Source organism: Eublepharis macularius, chromosome 3 (genome assembly GCF_028583425.1).
Source record: "Eublepharis macularius isolate TG4126 chromosome 3, MPM_Emac_v1.0, whole genome shotgun sequence".
Lineage (NCBI taxonomy): Eukaryota > Metazoa > Chordata > Lepidosauria > Squamata > Eublepharidae > Eublepharis > Eublepharis macularius.
The window spans coordinates 116,649,544-116,666,832 of record NC_072792.1 but is presented as its reverse complement, the minus strand read 5'-3'; the positions used below and the strand labels follow the sequence as shown (position 1 = coordinate 116,666,832).

The window sequence follows — 17,289 nt, the reverse complement described above, 5'->3', positions numbered from 1 at the left end:
ATGATACTACCACTAACATAATACAGAGAGCTGCTGGAATTTTTCCATGAGGAAAAAGATCATATTATTAAAATGTTTTCCCTTTATTCACTTGAAACACTTAACATAAACATATTAATTTCAAAATCTTTTCCTATCTTTGACATTCAACTCAGTTATTAATCAGTGCCATAAAGTCTGAAAAGTCCGTTTGCTCATATGCAAGTTGTTCTTCTACTAATATCGTAGTGCACATCACGTTCAAAGCACTGGATATAATCCAGGGACCTTTCACAATGTTTGGTACTCCATCATAAAATAAATGCAACATGGACTGGGAATCTTTAATATTAACAGGTACTTAATCCAGACTGTAGAATTTTTGTAGTGATAACTCTCATGCACTCTCTCTCACAAATATTCATACCTTCTAGATAATAAAAATAGGACATTCAAAAAATTACTATAAAGCCCACTAATGTCAATGGTTGTTCTTTTCAATGAAAATAAAATAAACATGATTGTGGTGGTGCATTAATCCATAATTTCAAATACAAACCAAATGTTGGAGTGCAGCCTCATTTATCAAAATGTCTTGAAACAATCATCGAAACATTTACAAATTGTCTTTTCTGACATGTTGCTTGTTTACAGAAAGCTAGCACCAGATTAGAATCAATGAGAATGCGGTAGTTACTGAAAAGACAGTTCTAAGAGGCTGCAAAATGAAAGATGAACTGTATGAAACCATGCTAAAATGGATAGAATGATGGTTACTTACCCACAGGGCGAGCTGAAGACATTACAATGGTGTGGTGAGAACATAAAGAAATTTAAAAGGGGGAAAAAAGAAATTGTCAGAATGCTTGATGTGTAATGTTATGCTTAACTATGGATACTCAGCTGAGTACTACATTAACATGTCAGTCTGAAGTAGATGTTCATTCCCATTATTTAAAATAGAGTTACTGAAATTGCAGTTGCTGAAGGCAAGAACCTGCTTAGTATTTGAAAAAGCTGCCTGAAACCAATCAGCTGAACAACATCTTTGAGAGATTCATGTGCTGTTATCAAATGCCATTGCTAAAGCTTGATTGAAGTACAGTAGCTTCACATTAGGAGAAACTTCTAAACCTTGTTGAATACATCATCTAAACCTACAGACTGGCAAATGTCAATCCAATAAAATAGATGTCTGATTTAAATACCAACTGATTTTTACTTGGGCCAGGGAGAATTGTAGTACACGTTACAGAAAAGCCCAAAGGCAATTTTTTCTTTATCCAGTTATAGACACCAGCTCACAACACACCTGTTCCTCAGACTGACAATGCTGATGAAAATATAACAAATAAGGTCCGATGACTATAGGGATTTACAATCAGGACCTCCAAAGTGCTGCTTAGATAACTTCTAGTTTCTCTTTAAAATGTGCAATTATCAACAGGTGATTTCTACCTCAGACTAATACTGAAATTGAAAGCAATTGCTGCAACAAGTGATTTCATTCTGGCAGCAGTATTTCATTATGTTAGAATTGTTGAGTTGGAGGCTGAGAGCTGTCAATCTTGTTTTTATTCAACATCTGTTATGGAAAAAGTCAAGGGTAAACAGTAAATTTACAGTAGGTCAGGCATGGGAGACATGAACAGGCCAAATTTTAGTAGAAGAATTTGTAAACAGAACCACGACTAATGTTACAATTTAATTTTGTTAGATTTGGAGACCAGTACAGAGTTTCTTCTTTTCCAAGAACCATCTATCAATGGTTGTTGGGGGTTTTCCGGGCTGTATTGCCGTGGTCTTGGCATTGTAGTTCCTGACGTTTCGCCAGCAGCTGTGGCTGGCATCTTCAGAGGTGTAGCACCAAAAGACAGAGATCTCTCACTGAGAGATCTCTGTCTTTTGGTGCTACACCTCTGAAGATGCCAGCCACAGCTGCTGGCGAAACGTCAGGAACTACAATGCCAAGACCACGGCAATACAGCCCGGAAAACCCCCAACAACCATCGTTCTCCGGCCGTGAAAGCCTTCGACAATACAACCATCTATCAATTTCCTAGTTTACAGACAATATGAATTTTACCTGTTGCAATTAACCTCTTGACTAGCATGTTACCCTTTCTAGTATAATATACACAGTTACAACTTACAAGCTGTTGATTATTGTATCTACTTTTGCAGACTACAAAGAGGTGCCTATTATTTGTATTTATTTATTATTATTTAAACATTTAACCCGATTCATATTCTGAGCTCTAGAAGTGGCTTTTCAGCTAATGAAGTTCTTTTTTAAAAACATAGTAATTGCTGCTGCCATATAAACAGCAGGGTGCAATTGCTGGGGGAGACAAACTTTGCAATTCCACCCTGAATGCAAGGGGTGGGGAGGGAAAGAAAATTTTAAGACCTGGCATATTCTGCCCAGAGTGAGAGGGCAGGGACTAAAGGCTTGCATCCATAAACAACACTAGAAAAATGCTTCTAACCTAATTTCAACCTTCCTGTTCACAGTGATCCCAAGGAAAAATCAAAGCTACAATTCCCAGGAAACATTGCATCACCTGACACTTGAAAAACATGTGTCAGATGTCTTGTATAGAGAGACTCTCAAATCAGTTGGTTATCTCTGTCGGAAAATTTGATAAAGGGTGTTTGTTTTCCCTTCGCCCATATTTCCCCTACCTCATCCTTTGTCTTAGGATTGCTAGGTCCCGGTGTTTATCTTCTGCACGTTCCTGGTATGCTCCTCACGTGCATGTGTGATCCCTCTACAGCATGAATAGTTCCTCCCAGCTGGAGCAGGACCACGCATATTTGGGGTCCAAATTGGCCTGCTGTGAAGCACGAAAGCACTCATGGGGTAGCACAATGACGTCACTGATGTCACCATGCAGGCCCCAGAAGAGCGCCCAGGTCAATTCCCTGCCTGTCCCCCCCACCACCAGGTAAGTGGTGGTAGGGGTAAAAGGTAGGAGTGGGAGATCCCTTGCTCCCACCGAAGAGATAGGAACCCTAATTTGTCCAGTGTAATGAATGTGAATAAAGAGCTTTTATACACCACTTTTTGTATGTAGCTCAGGAGTTAAGGCAGCCAGGGATCCATTTCCATTTTTCCTTTAGGTAAAAGGCAAGTGGAGGTGAATGTGGAACAGGGTGAGCGCGAAGTGTCAACAGGAAAACCAGATTAAGCCAGGATACCACATTCATATATAACATGAAACCATAGCTAGTAAACTATCTTCATATCTTGGTTTGAGATCCTGGTTTGTAGCTGAATTAACCATAGTTAGTATGTTGGTGCAGGTTCCTAATGCTAACTACAGCTAGTTTAATTAAACCATGCTTTTGTGGCCTCTGGGACCATGTCTGAATGGAGAAAAATTTCTAAAATATTGGGTCCTTTACTTGTTAAAAAACCCCAAACAAACACTGGTTGCTTACAGCCACAGGATGCCCTATCTGATTATAGCAACTAGAAGCAACGAACCTTATTTGCAAGAGCTTAAAGATCTTCATCTGCAACAATAAAATTAATCAAAACAGTCAGCAGTTTTGCAGATTATTTGCTAAGGCAATGAAGTGTACATTTGATGGCTGTTTGTTGAAAGTTTAGGGGACAGTTCTAGGTTTTTTAAAAAAAATTCATCACAGTGCAGAAACAAGGCCTATACTGCCATTCAGTGACAATACTATGTTAACATAAAATGGTTTGCCCCACTGAAATCAATCAATATAAAACTGCAATCCTATGTATAATTACTTGTGTGAATTTCTTTTCAAGTAAAAAAGCATAAGATTAGGTATGTATATAACTGTGTACATGACTGTCATTCTTCTAATCTGAATCTTAAAGATAAAGCCCCCTACCACAGAATTCTGATCTTTGACTTCAAATTCTATATTTCCTGGTTTTTCTAATTTACTTTCACATCTCATATGTTTTACATATACTACCAATACAGTGACTTTCTTTGTATTGAATAAATACTATGCCTATGGCTAGTTAAATTAGAAAGCCAAGGGGGAAAGATAATGAGAAGTCTTCTTTCATGTAGGAAAATCAATTAAATTATATACTTTCCTTTTCCACCTTAATTTGCTCAAGTTCAAGCTCCAGTGCATCCAACAGATCCCCCCTTGCCCCCTTTGTTCTACTCACTGCTCCTATCAGCATGCTAAGCTTTAGTGGAAGTAATTTTTTATTGTCTGTACAAAGTGTAGAGTAGATGATGTTATGAAGTAATCTGAAGTGAACAGTCTAATATTGCAATTATTTTTTTAAGAAAACAGATAGAGTATAATATGGTTTTTTTCAGAAAGAACAATGTAGTGCCTACTTTTCTCACAAAATGGAAATCTAGTCTCCTCAAAAATAAAAAAAACTCAAGAAATTTCTTTAGAACATATATCATATAATTTCTTCAGTGTACTTTATTATGAAAGGTATTACAACAGTACTGTAGCAAAATTGACTCTTTTGTCATCACTGGGCATTCCCCCCCCTGCCCTAGTTCTCCTCATGCTATTAGGTTCATTTTCACTCCTTCCAAATTCAGCAAATTAAACTGAACTCTGTCCATGCATTAAATGGATGGAAATGGAAGCTAGTGTCTTGGATCAGTTGACCCTTGCTCTAACAAAACAATCCATAGAGTCTTTGATCATCTGATTTAATGTGTATGGTAGAGCTAAAAATGCTTTTATTAACCTTTCATATCTCTACTGAACCTTCAGCCTGCACTGTTAAATCATGAAATATTGCCTTTGTGAATCCACTGTGGATCTAGTGAATCCATGGTGTATGTGTGTGTTCATATACACATTTTTATTATATTCTATATGTATAGATATATCTATACATACATATATGGGACATCTTATAAACATTTTGATTGTGGAGTCACAATCATTCTTTTCTCATTATGTTTTTTTTGTTCAGTCACATTAAGTAGATGCAGGCATTTACGTGTATTACAGCGATGTGTATAATACACTTGGCCTTTCACAATAATAAGGTGTTTCTGTAAGAAAATAGACACATTCATATGCAGGAATTAGCAGTACAAAATATATAACTAGAATATTAAAAAAAGAAACTTCTGTCTGGCTTTCAAAAGCAAAAGGAATTTTCTCTAAAAAGAAACTGGTTAACCAATATTTTAGAAGAAATATGTATTTAAATCAAAACAGTCTTTGGATAACAAGAAGATATATGATCAGCATATGGTCAAACATCTTTGGTCATGAATACCCTATTGTCCTTTATCATTCCCTTTCTATTACTCCTGTCTTTAACATAGTCTGATGGCTAACAGTTGCCATTATGGACAAGATATATTACTAATCACGAATGCCCCTTCTATCTGGGCATCTTGGGGGGAAAATCAGAACTCCTCCCCTTAAATAAAAGAATTTCCTTATTCCTCCATTCTACTATTTCCACATGACATATGCAGATGCCACAATTAGATTCCTGAAATCATTTTCTGTTATATACGCCCAGGAGAGCCTGATCTCATCAGATCTTAGAAGCTAAGCAGGGTCAGCCTTGGTTATTAATTGGATGGGAGACGTTCAACAAAGGCCTGGGTTGCAGAGGCAAGCAATGGCAAAACACTTCTGTTAGCCTCTTGCCATGAAAACACCACCAGCGGTCGCCATAAGTCAACTATGATTTGAGGGCAGGCTTTCATTTTTCATCTTCTTCTTATCCCATCTAAGTCTTAAAGCCAATAGGGTTTTCGACCAGAAAAAGACAGCAATATAACTAAAAAGTTATTGCTGTTAAATATTCATTAAAACTGTTATATATTCTGGATAAGAGTTGATAAATGAAAGTTAGTTAGATATTAACCATTACAGGCATGGAATATCTTCAATATAAACAGATAGGACTGTCACTCATTGGATGAACACATAAGGGTCCCTCTTCAAACCATGGCATCTTTAATTGAAGAATTTCTGATAGGTTAGAAGTCCTCTGCTCAAAACCTGAAGAGATAATTTGCACTGCAATCCTAAAAAGAGTAAGTCTTTTTAGCATTGCATTGTTGAACAGCAGCATTGGTTAGGGGCCTAATGATCTCAACACATTATCCTTATTTTTAAGGCTACAATAAAACATATACAAGTTGTCTATCTTTTTCAGCTAATTTTTCATTCAACTAAGATTGGTATAATAAACCTTAAGATAATCATTTTTAAAGAAAACTCTAACCAAAAACCTGATTTTAATATAGTTTGAAAATTGAACATCTCTAATTATTTGAATAGGTTCTTTTCCCTACAAAATCACCAAACTGATACTGTTTCAGGAAATGGGTAAAATATGTTATGTAATCTCTTTCAAACACTTTAACACTCACCTCGGACTGTGAGAGTAGCAGATGCTTCAACTTTTCCAACTCTGTTCTCAGCAATGCATGTATATGTCCCCTCGTCTGTGCTCATAGCCTTTTTAATGCGCAAGGTATAGTCATCTTTGATGTCGTATCTGCATTTTTAAAAAAAGATTAAAATAACTGCTCAGCTAGAGTGGCTTTATTTCTCACCTGGAATATACCAGGCTTATTGTATCTTAGATACATCCCTGGAAGACAATTTATTATGTGGAATTAGATAATTTCACTGAACATTAATCTTCATGACATTTTTATTGCTCTATGCATTACTTAAAAACTTTACAGCCATAAAATTAGTATTGCTATGTGCATGTGGCTTTTTATTAATAATTCTAGTCTGCCCTTGATCTAGAATACTATGATAAAACAGAGTTAACATGTATCAGTTATCAATAAATGACATCCCAGGTTTACCCAGGCTGGAACTATTTGAGCTATATATTTTCTAGGGTTTTTTTCCTGTGATTTTTATTTTATTAAGAAAGATGAGGTATATGTATTGCATTCTCAGGTTTCCATAGAAGGATATAAAATGGAAAGGGTGAAGCAGCCCTCACTTCAGTGATGGCAAGAGATGCAACCAACTACATATTTTTGCAAAGAGGGATTTGCAGTTACTGATGCCCCCAGTCTCCTAATCGTCTCTTCCTGCACGGTTTCATGTGCAGACTTATTTTTTGCATGGTTTTATTCCAGTTGGTAAATTGTGTGTCATGTTACTGGCACAGAAAACATTAATCAATAAATTCACTTTAGCACTATCTAAAGTATCTGTTTGTGTTAGTCTTAAAGGTGCTACTGGACTCTTTTTGATTTTGCTACTACAGACTAACACGGCTAACTCCTCTGGATCTATGTTTTGTTCTCTGTATGTGTGTCACGCCCAACAGAATCTTAGCATTTTCCTTTATGAACTAGGTCTATTGCCAGCATGGAAGAGTACGATGAGGGTACTTCTGAATATGGCTTTCTTGTTCTTGTGGAACAGAATGATACAAGAACAGGAGTAGTGAATGAGCAAAAATTTCTCTCCCCTGGTTTCCATTTCCCACTCTTTGTTCCATTCTCTTTCCTTTTGACTTTGCCTTCCCGGCACCATGACTGTAACTCCATTACTTCTCCTTGCCCCCTGCCAGTGACCACCTTGCAATTTCATAGTACAGTAAATTAGCACCCAAATCTCACAAGACTGTCTCGTAAAATGTTGGCAGCTACATTGGATTACTTAGGCAGCCATGGACAAATATTAGTCTTGCAGATGACCACTGTTTTAAACTATTGTACGTTTATCCCCTCCCTTTTTGATAAGTTTGATTGTTTTGCAAACTTGAGAGTTTCACCAAGTTGCAGAAATGTGTTGGGAGATCCTGAACATGGATCTCAATGTCATGGTCTAGTTTGGCTCTAAAAGCCTTTACATGTGTTCATTGCAATACAGATAGAAAATGCAAAGGAGATATACATGTTCCCAGAGACAAGTATCAGTAATCGGTGTCTACCCACAGCTCCTGCCGTGGTTCTTCTGCAGGTTTGGAAATATTTACATCCTTTCATATTTTGCAAGGTTGCTAGTGCAAACAGTGGTGTCCTGAATATGATGCATATTTAAAGTGGCTCTAAGGTGGGGTAAAAATCACTCCTGCTCAATCAGATCCTTGTGAGACAAATTGATCCATTCAGACAACTTAAGTAGAACCTCATTTATTTATAGATTCAAGTCTAATTTTTCTTATATTTTTTGTAATTAAACAACTATTTGAAATACATTAATTAAAACCAATACAATAATACTAGATTATCAGGTAAACTATAGCCAACAGAGCCTGAAAGCCTGGCTGTACCACAAGATCTTAATTAGGTGCACTCTCACTGAATCAAGAAGCTCCTGAACTTCCTGGGGAACTTGGAGAGGATGTCTGTACAAGTGGTAATAGGGAGGATGCCTTCATTCCATAACAAAAGCATTAGGCAAGAAATCACAGCACACACACATGGATTATTTTAAAGATGGTTAATTTCTGAAACCAGAACTTGACTCACAGACAACAGTAGGTCTTAGCTTGTCTCAAGAAATCTTGGTTTCAGAGATTTTATATTCTCCTGGTTGGTATCCCAACCTGCATTTATGCTCCCCAGTTTGCCGTGTCAGTGTCAGCTCAGCAGCTTATTTTCTAATGGCCATCGTTACTGCAGGGCAACACATTTATGCCTCTTTCTCCTGACATTTTATCAATTTATTTTCCCTGTATTGTGTACACTACCTCTCCAGAGATCTACTTAAGGCAACATTAAACCTCTTCTCACACCAAAGCACATCATATCCCAATTGATCTATTCTCTTCACAGACTGCCAACTTCCAAGGGTCCAACAGAACTCTCCACACACAGAGTTTCACCTCACTACTGGTCCTATTACAGATTCTGCCATTGGCTGAAATCACACCTGGGCCCAGGTGGCGCTGCAATCTCTTGCCCAGTTTGTGGCTCAGGCCTTGGGGGTGGCGGTGTAACAGTTTATTAGAGGGAGGGCAGATAAAAGCGCCCTCAGAACCTGACCAGGGATAAGGAGGAAGAGCACTGTGGCGTCTGGGCTCCTGGGAAGCAAGCCACAAGAGGCGATGGGCACAGGAGCCCATCCATAGGCTCTTGCAGTCTGAGGCCTGGGGTTGCATGACAGCATAGTGGGGAGTGGAGCATTGACCCTAGTGGAAGAGGCACCTCACAGTCAATAAACCAGCTTTACATACTGGCTTCAAAACTTAAAGATACTCTAACTAATATTTAGTGTAACGGCCAGCATTCACACTACTCATTAACTATGGCAAGTTAAATTGAACAACGGTTTCAGATTATGTCTAATCCCGGCCTGAAAGTTAATGCCAATGTTTTTCTTCTCTAGCATCCTGATATGTTAAGATTTTTACCTTGGCATTTAGAATATGAGGGTAGGAATAAAAAACTGCCAATCGTAATAAAACTTGGTCATCTATTTCCAGAGGTGTGTTCCTACCCCTCCCCCCATAGAGATATATGAAATGGCTGTGATTAATCCAGACAGACACAGCCAATGTTAATGCAAACAATCCAGGCCCTGACTCTGCCATCAGATTTGGGCTGCAGCTGATTCATTCGCACTCCATCGCACTGATGTGCTGGTCCTGGCTTGCCAGCCAGCTGCCTTGTAAACCTCAGCAGACTTTATGTTCATACCTGTCAATCATACAATGGCAGGTGAAGAAGCTATTTGTGTGGCATGCTGGGGCAGAGAACTGGCAGCAACTATAATCTTAAGTACCAGTGTGATGATGGAAGAGTAAATGTGTCCTTAAAGTAGTCAAATCAGCAGCTATTTTGAGCTCATTGCATTCCAGCCAGCCACATTATCAGGGGGCTTCTAGACCACCCTGAAACAGCATGCTATCTGACAAGCAGCCAGTGTACAAAAGACTTGCAGGATATTGCAGCCATCTGGTCTCTTAAAGAATTGATGTAGTGCCCCTGAGTCGTCTGTTCCACTCACACTGCCCTCACAAGGCATCATGGTTCAGTGATAATCTATGACAGGTGAAGCAGGCAAATAAGAGGCCAGAAGATAATTGGCTCTGAATATGCTGTGCAGCAGCAAAGGAACAGTGTGGAATAGGTGGCTAAGGGGGAGGGGAAATGAAAGACACATCCAGTTTCTCTGGGTGGAACACTACTAATCAATTCAATCTACCTTTACTTAGTACACTGAAAATACTCATAGCTCAAGGTCATATGACCTTCATTATAGCTTAGTATGGAGTCCTTGAAAGGAGGTTGGGCATTTCTTTGGCAAACGAGCAAACTGAATCTCAGAAAGCCTCCTTACATATTACTGACTCATGTGGAGACAGACTTTTTTAGTAATGAGACCCCACCCCCTAAGTTTTTTGAGCTTTCCTGTTGATCATTTTCTTCCTAAGCTATACAAGTTTGTTTGCAAAGAGATAAAACAGTCCACAGGGGGACTTGTTTGACACAAACGAAGTTCTTTCTGCTATCTTTTCCTGCAGCATTATGGAATATTCAGCTGATTCTCTGCTACTGATTCAATGCAGAACACAATAGGAAACAATATTTGGGATTCTTGCATTTGCATTGCTAGTTAAGAAGTCACACAACTAGGGCAGCCAGGTGCCTGGTTTTCACTCGGTCAGTTTGGTAGTTTGGGGGACTGTCCGGGGATAACATTCCCCAAATAATGGACACATGGCCTTGCCCCTTCCCCATCACCTTGCCTGGCCACCCAGCCTCTTGCAATTGTGTGGCACCGCTGTCAGGCAAGGGGAGTGGCCCATGCACCTGGCCACTGTCCTGTGACTATGTGACACCAGCTAAGAGATTTGGCCAGCCAGCCCAGGTGCCTGGCCACCCTCCTGTGATTGTGTGGCACTGTTTAGGAGTGGCCAGTCAGCCTGGGGTACCCAGAAGTGGCTCAGCAGATGACATCAATTCTAGAATTGATGTCATTATGCCGAGTTGGGAGTTTGCAAAAAAGAGTAAGTCCTGCCCACCCCTCCCTATCTGGTAACTCTACACACAACAGGCTCTCTTATCTCTAAGAGTTCTTCACACAATAATTTATCCCCTCCTTGTCACAGAGCAAGTCTACTGGTTTGAGTGTTCAACTAGGCCCGGAGAGGTTCAAATCTCTTTATGCTCTGAAACTCAATGAATCAACTTCAGCTAGTCATTCTTGGCCAGACCAACATAACCCAAATGACTGTTGTGATAAAATAGAGAAGTAATTATAATGAAAGTATAGGTCTGAGACAGACTCCAAATAAGGTGTGACTTGTTGAACTGGGCGACAATTTCCATTATTCAAAATGCACTAATCTCCTTTTACCACTTAGACTGAAGTTTCAAGCAAGAAGTACTCGTTCAGCTCTTAACATGTCCACTAAAATCATCCTGAAAGATAGTATACTACACATAATATTCACATTTATGGAAATTAATGCTGCAATTAATCTGTCCTTTATTTCTTTATTGCAGAGACCATCAGCATGGTAATATTTGCAATGTAACATAGATAGTATGTTTCATATTACATGTTTATTAACACCACCAAGTAATTATATCTAATATGCTCACAATAAATGCCCAATTTGTTAATCGTAGGAGATAAAACACACTTTGTAGATATGATCCCTATTATTTAAAATGGCCATTTGTGCCCCAAATTACAAGTGACAAATGTAAAACGCATTCAATATCCCCCCCCCCCCGCTTAGATTACAACATCTAAGAAATGAGGATTTCTTAGATTTTGTAAAGATCCATCTCCAGCTTTGCATTTGCTGTATAAACAGTTTTTAATATCCAAATGAGAACTATTCTGGTCTAAGACCACTGAAACAAGTCAATCCTAAGCATAATTATATATTAAAGTACAATGCGTGTAAACTCCTTAAAAAGTGATATTTATTTCATATAATAAGTATAGTGCTGACTAGTTTAAAAATGTATAGCTTATTATAAAACCTCAAGATAAGCAGGAAAAAGTATCTTGAAATGTCTTAAGTGAACTATGTGCAGTAATAAAGAACAACTGTAAAACACCACATATAAAATTATTCCTGTTTTGAAGTAATAGCCACACTATGTCTGCTTTTCATTAACCAGGGGGGGAAAGGAGATAAAACAACACTACTGGTAAGGAAATTCTTGTAGAAATGGGCCAATTCTGATTTTGAAATCTGGCAGTTTCTGGCTCATATGAAAGCTTTTTTCCCCCCCTTTGATTAATGACAGTTGTACAATAGTGTGCCTGTAGTCCTTGCTACAGAGATATTTTTTCACTGATATGAAGCCCTGCTGAAAAATGTGACCCAATCAGATCTGGCCCTTGGACAACATGTGCTATCATCACTGTACCGTGAATTGAGATTGATTGGTAACCAGCTGTGACAAAGTGAGGGGAAAGAGCTTTGTATTTTACTTGGAGAAAAAATAGAATGCTTAACTGTGTGAACACCATTACCATTGGTAGGTCAAACAGCATATGAAACAAAGCAAGTTAAGCTGTGGTGCTTAGATGTAGTTTAGATGCAGATATTAAACCTACACACTACTTTGAAGCACTAGATGTTTATAAAATCAGAACTACATTTAGTCACACTTTCCTTAAATGACATTGTTATTATAGAGTGGATGGAATCCTAAACTGATCCTAAAGCTACCCCAAGGGCCTGCAGGGTTGTGTGGCAGGGTATCAATCAATCAATCAATCAATCAATCAATCAATCAATCAATCAATCAATCAATCAATCAATCAATCAATCAAACAAACAAACAAACAAACAAACAAACAAACAAAAACAAACAAAGTGTTTTATATGGATATGATCCACAGAAATTAGAGATACTTCCAAAATCCAGAAATAAACTGTTTCAGACATAATTTACAGAAAATATAGTGTCTTTTAGGAATCTGCAGATGTATTTCAAGAGCCAAGTAATCATTTGGAGTAATTTATGGATTTATTTCAGCCAAAATACATGTACAGTTTCAGAAGGGGAATATGCTGGCATGTTCTGGATTCATGTCTGCTTATAGAATCATATAAATTGTTGTGGGTATGAAGTAAAAGAAAAACCTTCATAGACTACATGAAAGTGGCGCTAATAATCTGTGCAGGGTGTGGGTGTCCCATTGATTTTCTCACATTGGAGTTTTACCTGGTGCAACATTAATAGTGTGTGGCCCAACAACAAGCTCAAAGGGAGGGAAGAAGAGCAAGAGGAGACACAGAAAAGGATAGATGGGATGGGAGGATGGGTAGATGACAGCAGAGGCAGAGGAGGACGGATTCACTTAGGAGGTGAAGTCCTGCTGCTGTTGCCTTCCTTCCTTGAATGGTTCTCCTTTGTCAGCACTAGGGATGTGCGTTTCGGCATTCAGAATGCCGAAAGAATGCCGAAACAAAAGTGTTTCGGCTTCTTTCAGGGAATGCCGAAACGTTTCGGGGAATCCCGAAACGTTTCGGGTAGCCGAAAGAAAAAAGCCGAAACGTTTCAGGATTCTTTCGTCTTTCATTCGGCTTTTCAATGGGAAAATGCCTCCGTCTTCCCGGACGTCTGGGGGAGGCATCTTCCCACCGAATAAGCCCAAAATTGGTGGGGACCTTCCTCTAACCCTTCTCTAACAACCACCCAAGTTTCAGACAGATTGGACTTTGGGGGGCCATGTTATGGCCCCCCAAAGCAGGTCCCCCCATCCTCCCATAAAGGAGCATCTTCTTCATTATTTCCTATGGGGAAAAAATGAAGAAGCAGGCTTCCTTTGCCAGGGGTGGCATTTTGCATGCAAAATGCCCCCTTACCCTCAGGGGCCCTTCTCCCACCCCTCCTCCCACCCCCCACCAAGGCTCAGCCTGCTCCCACTTGGGGGGGCCATTTCATGGCCTCCCCAAGTAGGTGCTCTAATCTCTACCACTGACAGCTGGGGGAGGCTTGTGTTGCCAGGGGTGGCATTTTGCATGCAAAATGCCCCCCAACCCTCTGGGGCCCTTCTCCCACCCCTCCTCCCACCCCCCACCAAGGCTCAGCCTGCTCCCACTTGGGGGGGCCATTTCATGGCCTCCCCAAGTAGGTCCTCTCAGCCCCTAAATTCCACCCCTTACAGCTCCACACAAACCCAATTCCCCCCAGCTGCCACACACAGACCCAAATCCCCACATTAGCCCCTCACAGACCCAAATCCACCCCCACCTGCCCCACACCCATAACCCCAGGAACAGGCTGGCAAAGGCCAGCCCTCTCCCTTTGTTCCCTATGCTGGGAACTTCTAAACTCTCTTTCCCTGGGCAATTCTGCACAGCCCAGGGGTGCCACAATGGTGGGCACACTTCTGAGTGCCAGCTGGTCCCTGTGAAAGAGCACCTGAACCACAGACACCCTCCCTCAAATTCCCCCACCACCTACAGAGATGGCTGGCCAGCCAGCCCCATTGTTCCCTATGATGGGAACCAACTGCACAACAAAGAATAAAACAAGAACAACACAAAATAAAGTTTTTTAAAAATTATTTTCTCCCTTCCAAAGTACAAGTAGGCAAAGCATTATGACACATAACACCAGCAGTCCCCCACACAGAAAAATAACACAACTCACTTAACATCAGAGAATCACAAAGCACGATTCCTGTCAAAAACACTTTATTTCTTGAACAGCTTTAGGCTACACAGCAGGGGGGGAACACCAAAGGGCATGGCAGCAGTATCTTACACAAAAATAACACAACTCACTTAACATCAGAGAATCACAAAAGCACAATTCCTGTCAAAAACACTTTATTTCTTGAACAGCTTTAGGCTACACAGCAGGGGGGGAACACCAAAGGGCATGGAAGCAGTATCTTACACAAAAATAACACAACTCACTTAACATCAGAGAATCACAAAAACACAATTCCTGGCAAAAACACTTTATTTCTTGAACAGCTTTAGGCTACACAGCAGGGGGGGAACACCAAAGGGCATGGAAGCAGTATCTTACACAAAAATAACACAACTCACTTAACATCAGAGAATCACAAAAACACAATTCCTGGCAAAAACACTTTATTTCTTGAACAGCTTTAGGTTACACAGTAGGAGGGCACAAAAGGGCATGATAGCAATGTACTACAAAAAATAATACAACCCACTTCACCGTTTTTGACAGCAATTGTGTTTGTGTGATTCTCTGATGTGAAGTGAGTTGTGTTATTTTTGTGTAGTACACTGCTTTCCTGCTCTGTGGTGCCTTCCTACTGTGTAACCTAAAGCAGTTACAGAAATAAAGTGCTTTTGACAGCAATTTTTTGGGGTGATTCTTTAATGTGAAGTGAGTTGTGTTATTTTTGTGTAAGATACTGCTTCCATGCCCTTTGGTGTCCCCCCCCTGCTGTGTAGCCTAAAGCTGTTCAAGAAATAAAGTGTTTTTGACAGGAATTGTGCTTTTGTGATTCTCTAATGTTAAGTGAGTTGTGTTATTTTTGTGTAAGATACTGCTGCCAAGCCCTTTGGTGTTCCCCCCTGCTGTGTAACCTAAAGCTGTTCAAGAAATAAAGTGTTTTTGACAGGAATCGTGCTTTGTGATTCTCTGATGTTAAGTGAGTTGTGTTATTTTTCTGTGTGGGGGACTGCTGGTGTAATGTGTCATAATGCTTTGCCTACTTGTACTTTGGAAGGGAGAAAATAATTTTTTAAAAACTTTATTTTGTGTTGTTCTTGTTTTATTCTTTGTTGTGCAGTTGGTTCCCATCATAGGGAACAATGGGGCTGGCTGGCCAGCTATCTCTGTAGGTGGTGGGGGAATTTGAGGGAGGGTGTCTGTGGTTCAGGTGTTCTTTCACAGGGACCAGCTGGCACTCAGAAGTGTGCCCACCATTGTGGCACCCCTGGGCTGTGCAGAATTGCCCAGGGAAAGAGAGTTTAGAAGTTCCCAGCATAGGGAACAAAGGGAGAGGGCTGGCCTTTGCCAGCCTGTTCCTGGGGTTATGGGTGTGGGGCAGGTGGGGGTGGATTTGGGTCTGTGAGGGGCTAATGTGGGGATTTGGGTCTGTGTGCGGCAGCTGGGGGGGAATTGGGTTTGTGTGGGGCTGTAAGGGGTGGACTTTAGGGGCTGAGAGGACCTACTTGGGGAGGCCATGAAATGGCCCCCCCAAGTGGGAGCAGTCTGAGCCTTGGTGTGGGGTGGGAGGAAGGGTGGGAGAAGGGCCCCAGAGGGCTGGGGGGCATTTTGCATGCAAAATGCCACCCCTGGCAACACAAGCCTCCCCCAGCTGTCAGTGGTAGAGATTAGAGCACCTACTTGGGGAGGCCATGAAATGGCCCCCCCAAGTGGGAGCAGGCTGAGCCTTGGTGGGGGGTGGGAGGAGGGGTGGGAGAAGGGCCCCTGAGGGTAAGGGGGCATTTTGCATGCAAAATGCCACCCCTGGCAAAGGAAGCCTGCTTCTTCATTTTTTCCCCATAGGAAATAATGAAGAAGATGCTCCTTTATGGGAGGATGGGGGGACCTGCTTTGGGGGGCCATAACATGGCCCCCCAAAGTCCAATCTGTCTGAAACTTGGGTGGTTGTTAGAGAAGGGTTAGAGGAAGGTCCCCACCAATTTTGGGCTTATTCGGTGGGAAAATGCCTCCTCCAGGCGTCCTGGAAGACGGAGGCATTTTCCCATAGAAAAAAGCCGAAAGAATGCCGAAATAATGCCGAAAGAATCCCGAATCCCGAATCCCGAAAGAGATTCTTGTTTCGGCTTTCAGCTTTAACGATAGAGAATTTTCTTTCGGCTTTCTACTTTCGGCTATAGCCGAAAATTTTTGGCTTGCACACCCCTAGTCAGCACCATTCTTCCCCCTCCACAGAGCTATATGACAGCCTTATGAAGTAAGTAGAATATATACTGTCCTTCCTTTTGTTCCCTTCTACTCTTCCCCTAACCCCCTTTTCCCTTTCCCGGCCCCATTTCTTCCTACTCCGCTGCGGGATTGTCATGACCCCCTCTGGACAGCCCTAACTTAGAGTGCTTAGAAGTACTTGAGGACCCAAGGCCAGGGAACCAAGAGGTCCAGAGGGATCTGGGAGGGCCTCTTGCTGTGGCGACACCTGCTGACCATGTTCCAGCAGCTCCTGAGGCCACCCTGCCTGAACCTGCAAGACAACTTGCCACTGGCTTCTGAGACAGCCACTAGGAATGTTCCAGGCAGGATGCAAACCCAGGGCCATACTCCCTCAGGACCCATTTCCACACCACAAGAGCAACATCAGCTGAAGGCCAGGGCTGGGGCAGCACAAAGGAGGACAAATGCCAAACTGGCAATTTGCTCTCCCATCCTGGCTCCAGAATAGAGCTCTGGGAGTGCTAGAATCATAGGGTTGGAAGATAACTCTAGA

At 41.0% G+C, this 17,289-nt stretch overlaps 1 protein-coding gene across 1 annotated transcript in view; it reads right to left on the bottom strand.

Annotated features, from left to right (window-relative positions):
• Positions 1 to 17,289, bottom strand: part of ROBO2 (roundabout guidance receptor 2) — an 892,879-nt gene that overhangs the window by 230,170 nt on the left and 645,420 nt on the right. Inside the window, exons 6-7 of the mRNA XM_054974970.1 lie at positions 6,348 to 6,475; positions 761 to 772 (exon numbers count right to left, since the gene is read on the bottom strand). Coding sequence (XP_054830945.1) covers positions 761 to 772; positions 6,348 to 6,475 — 140 coding nt within the window. The remainder of the gene's footprint in view (positions 1 to 760; positions 773 to 6,347; positions 6,476 to 17,289) is intronic.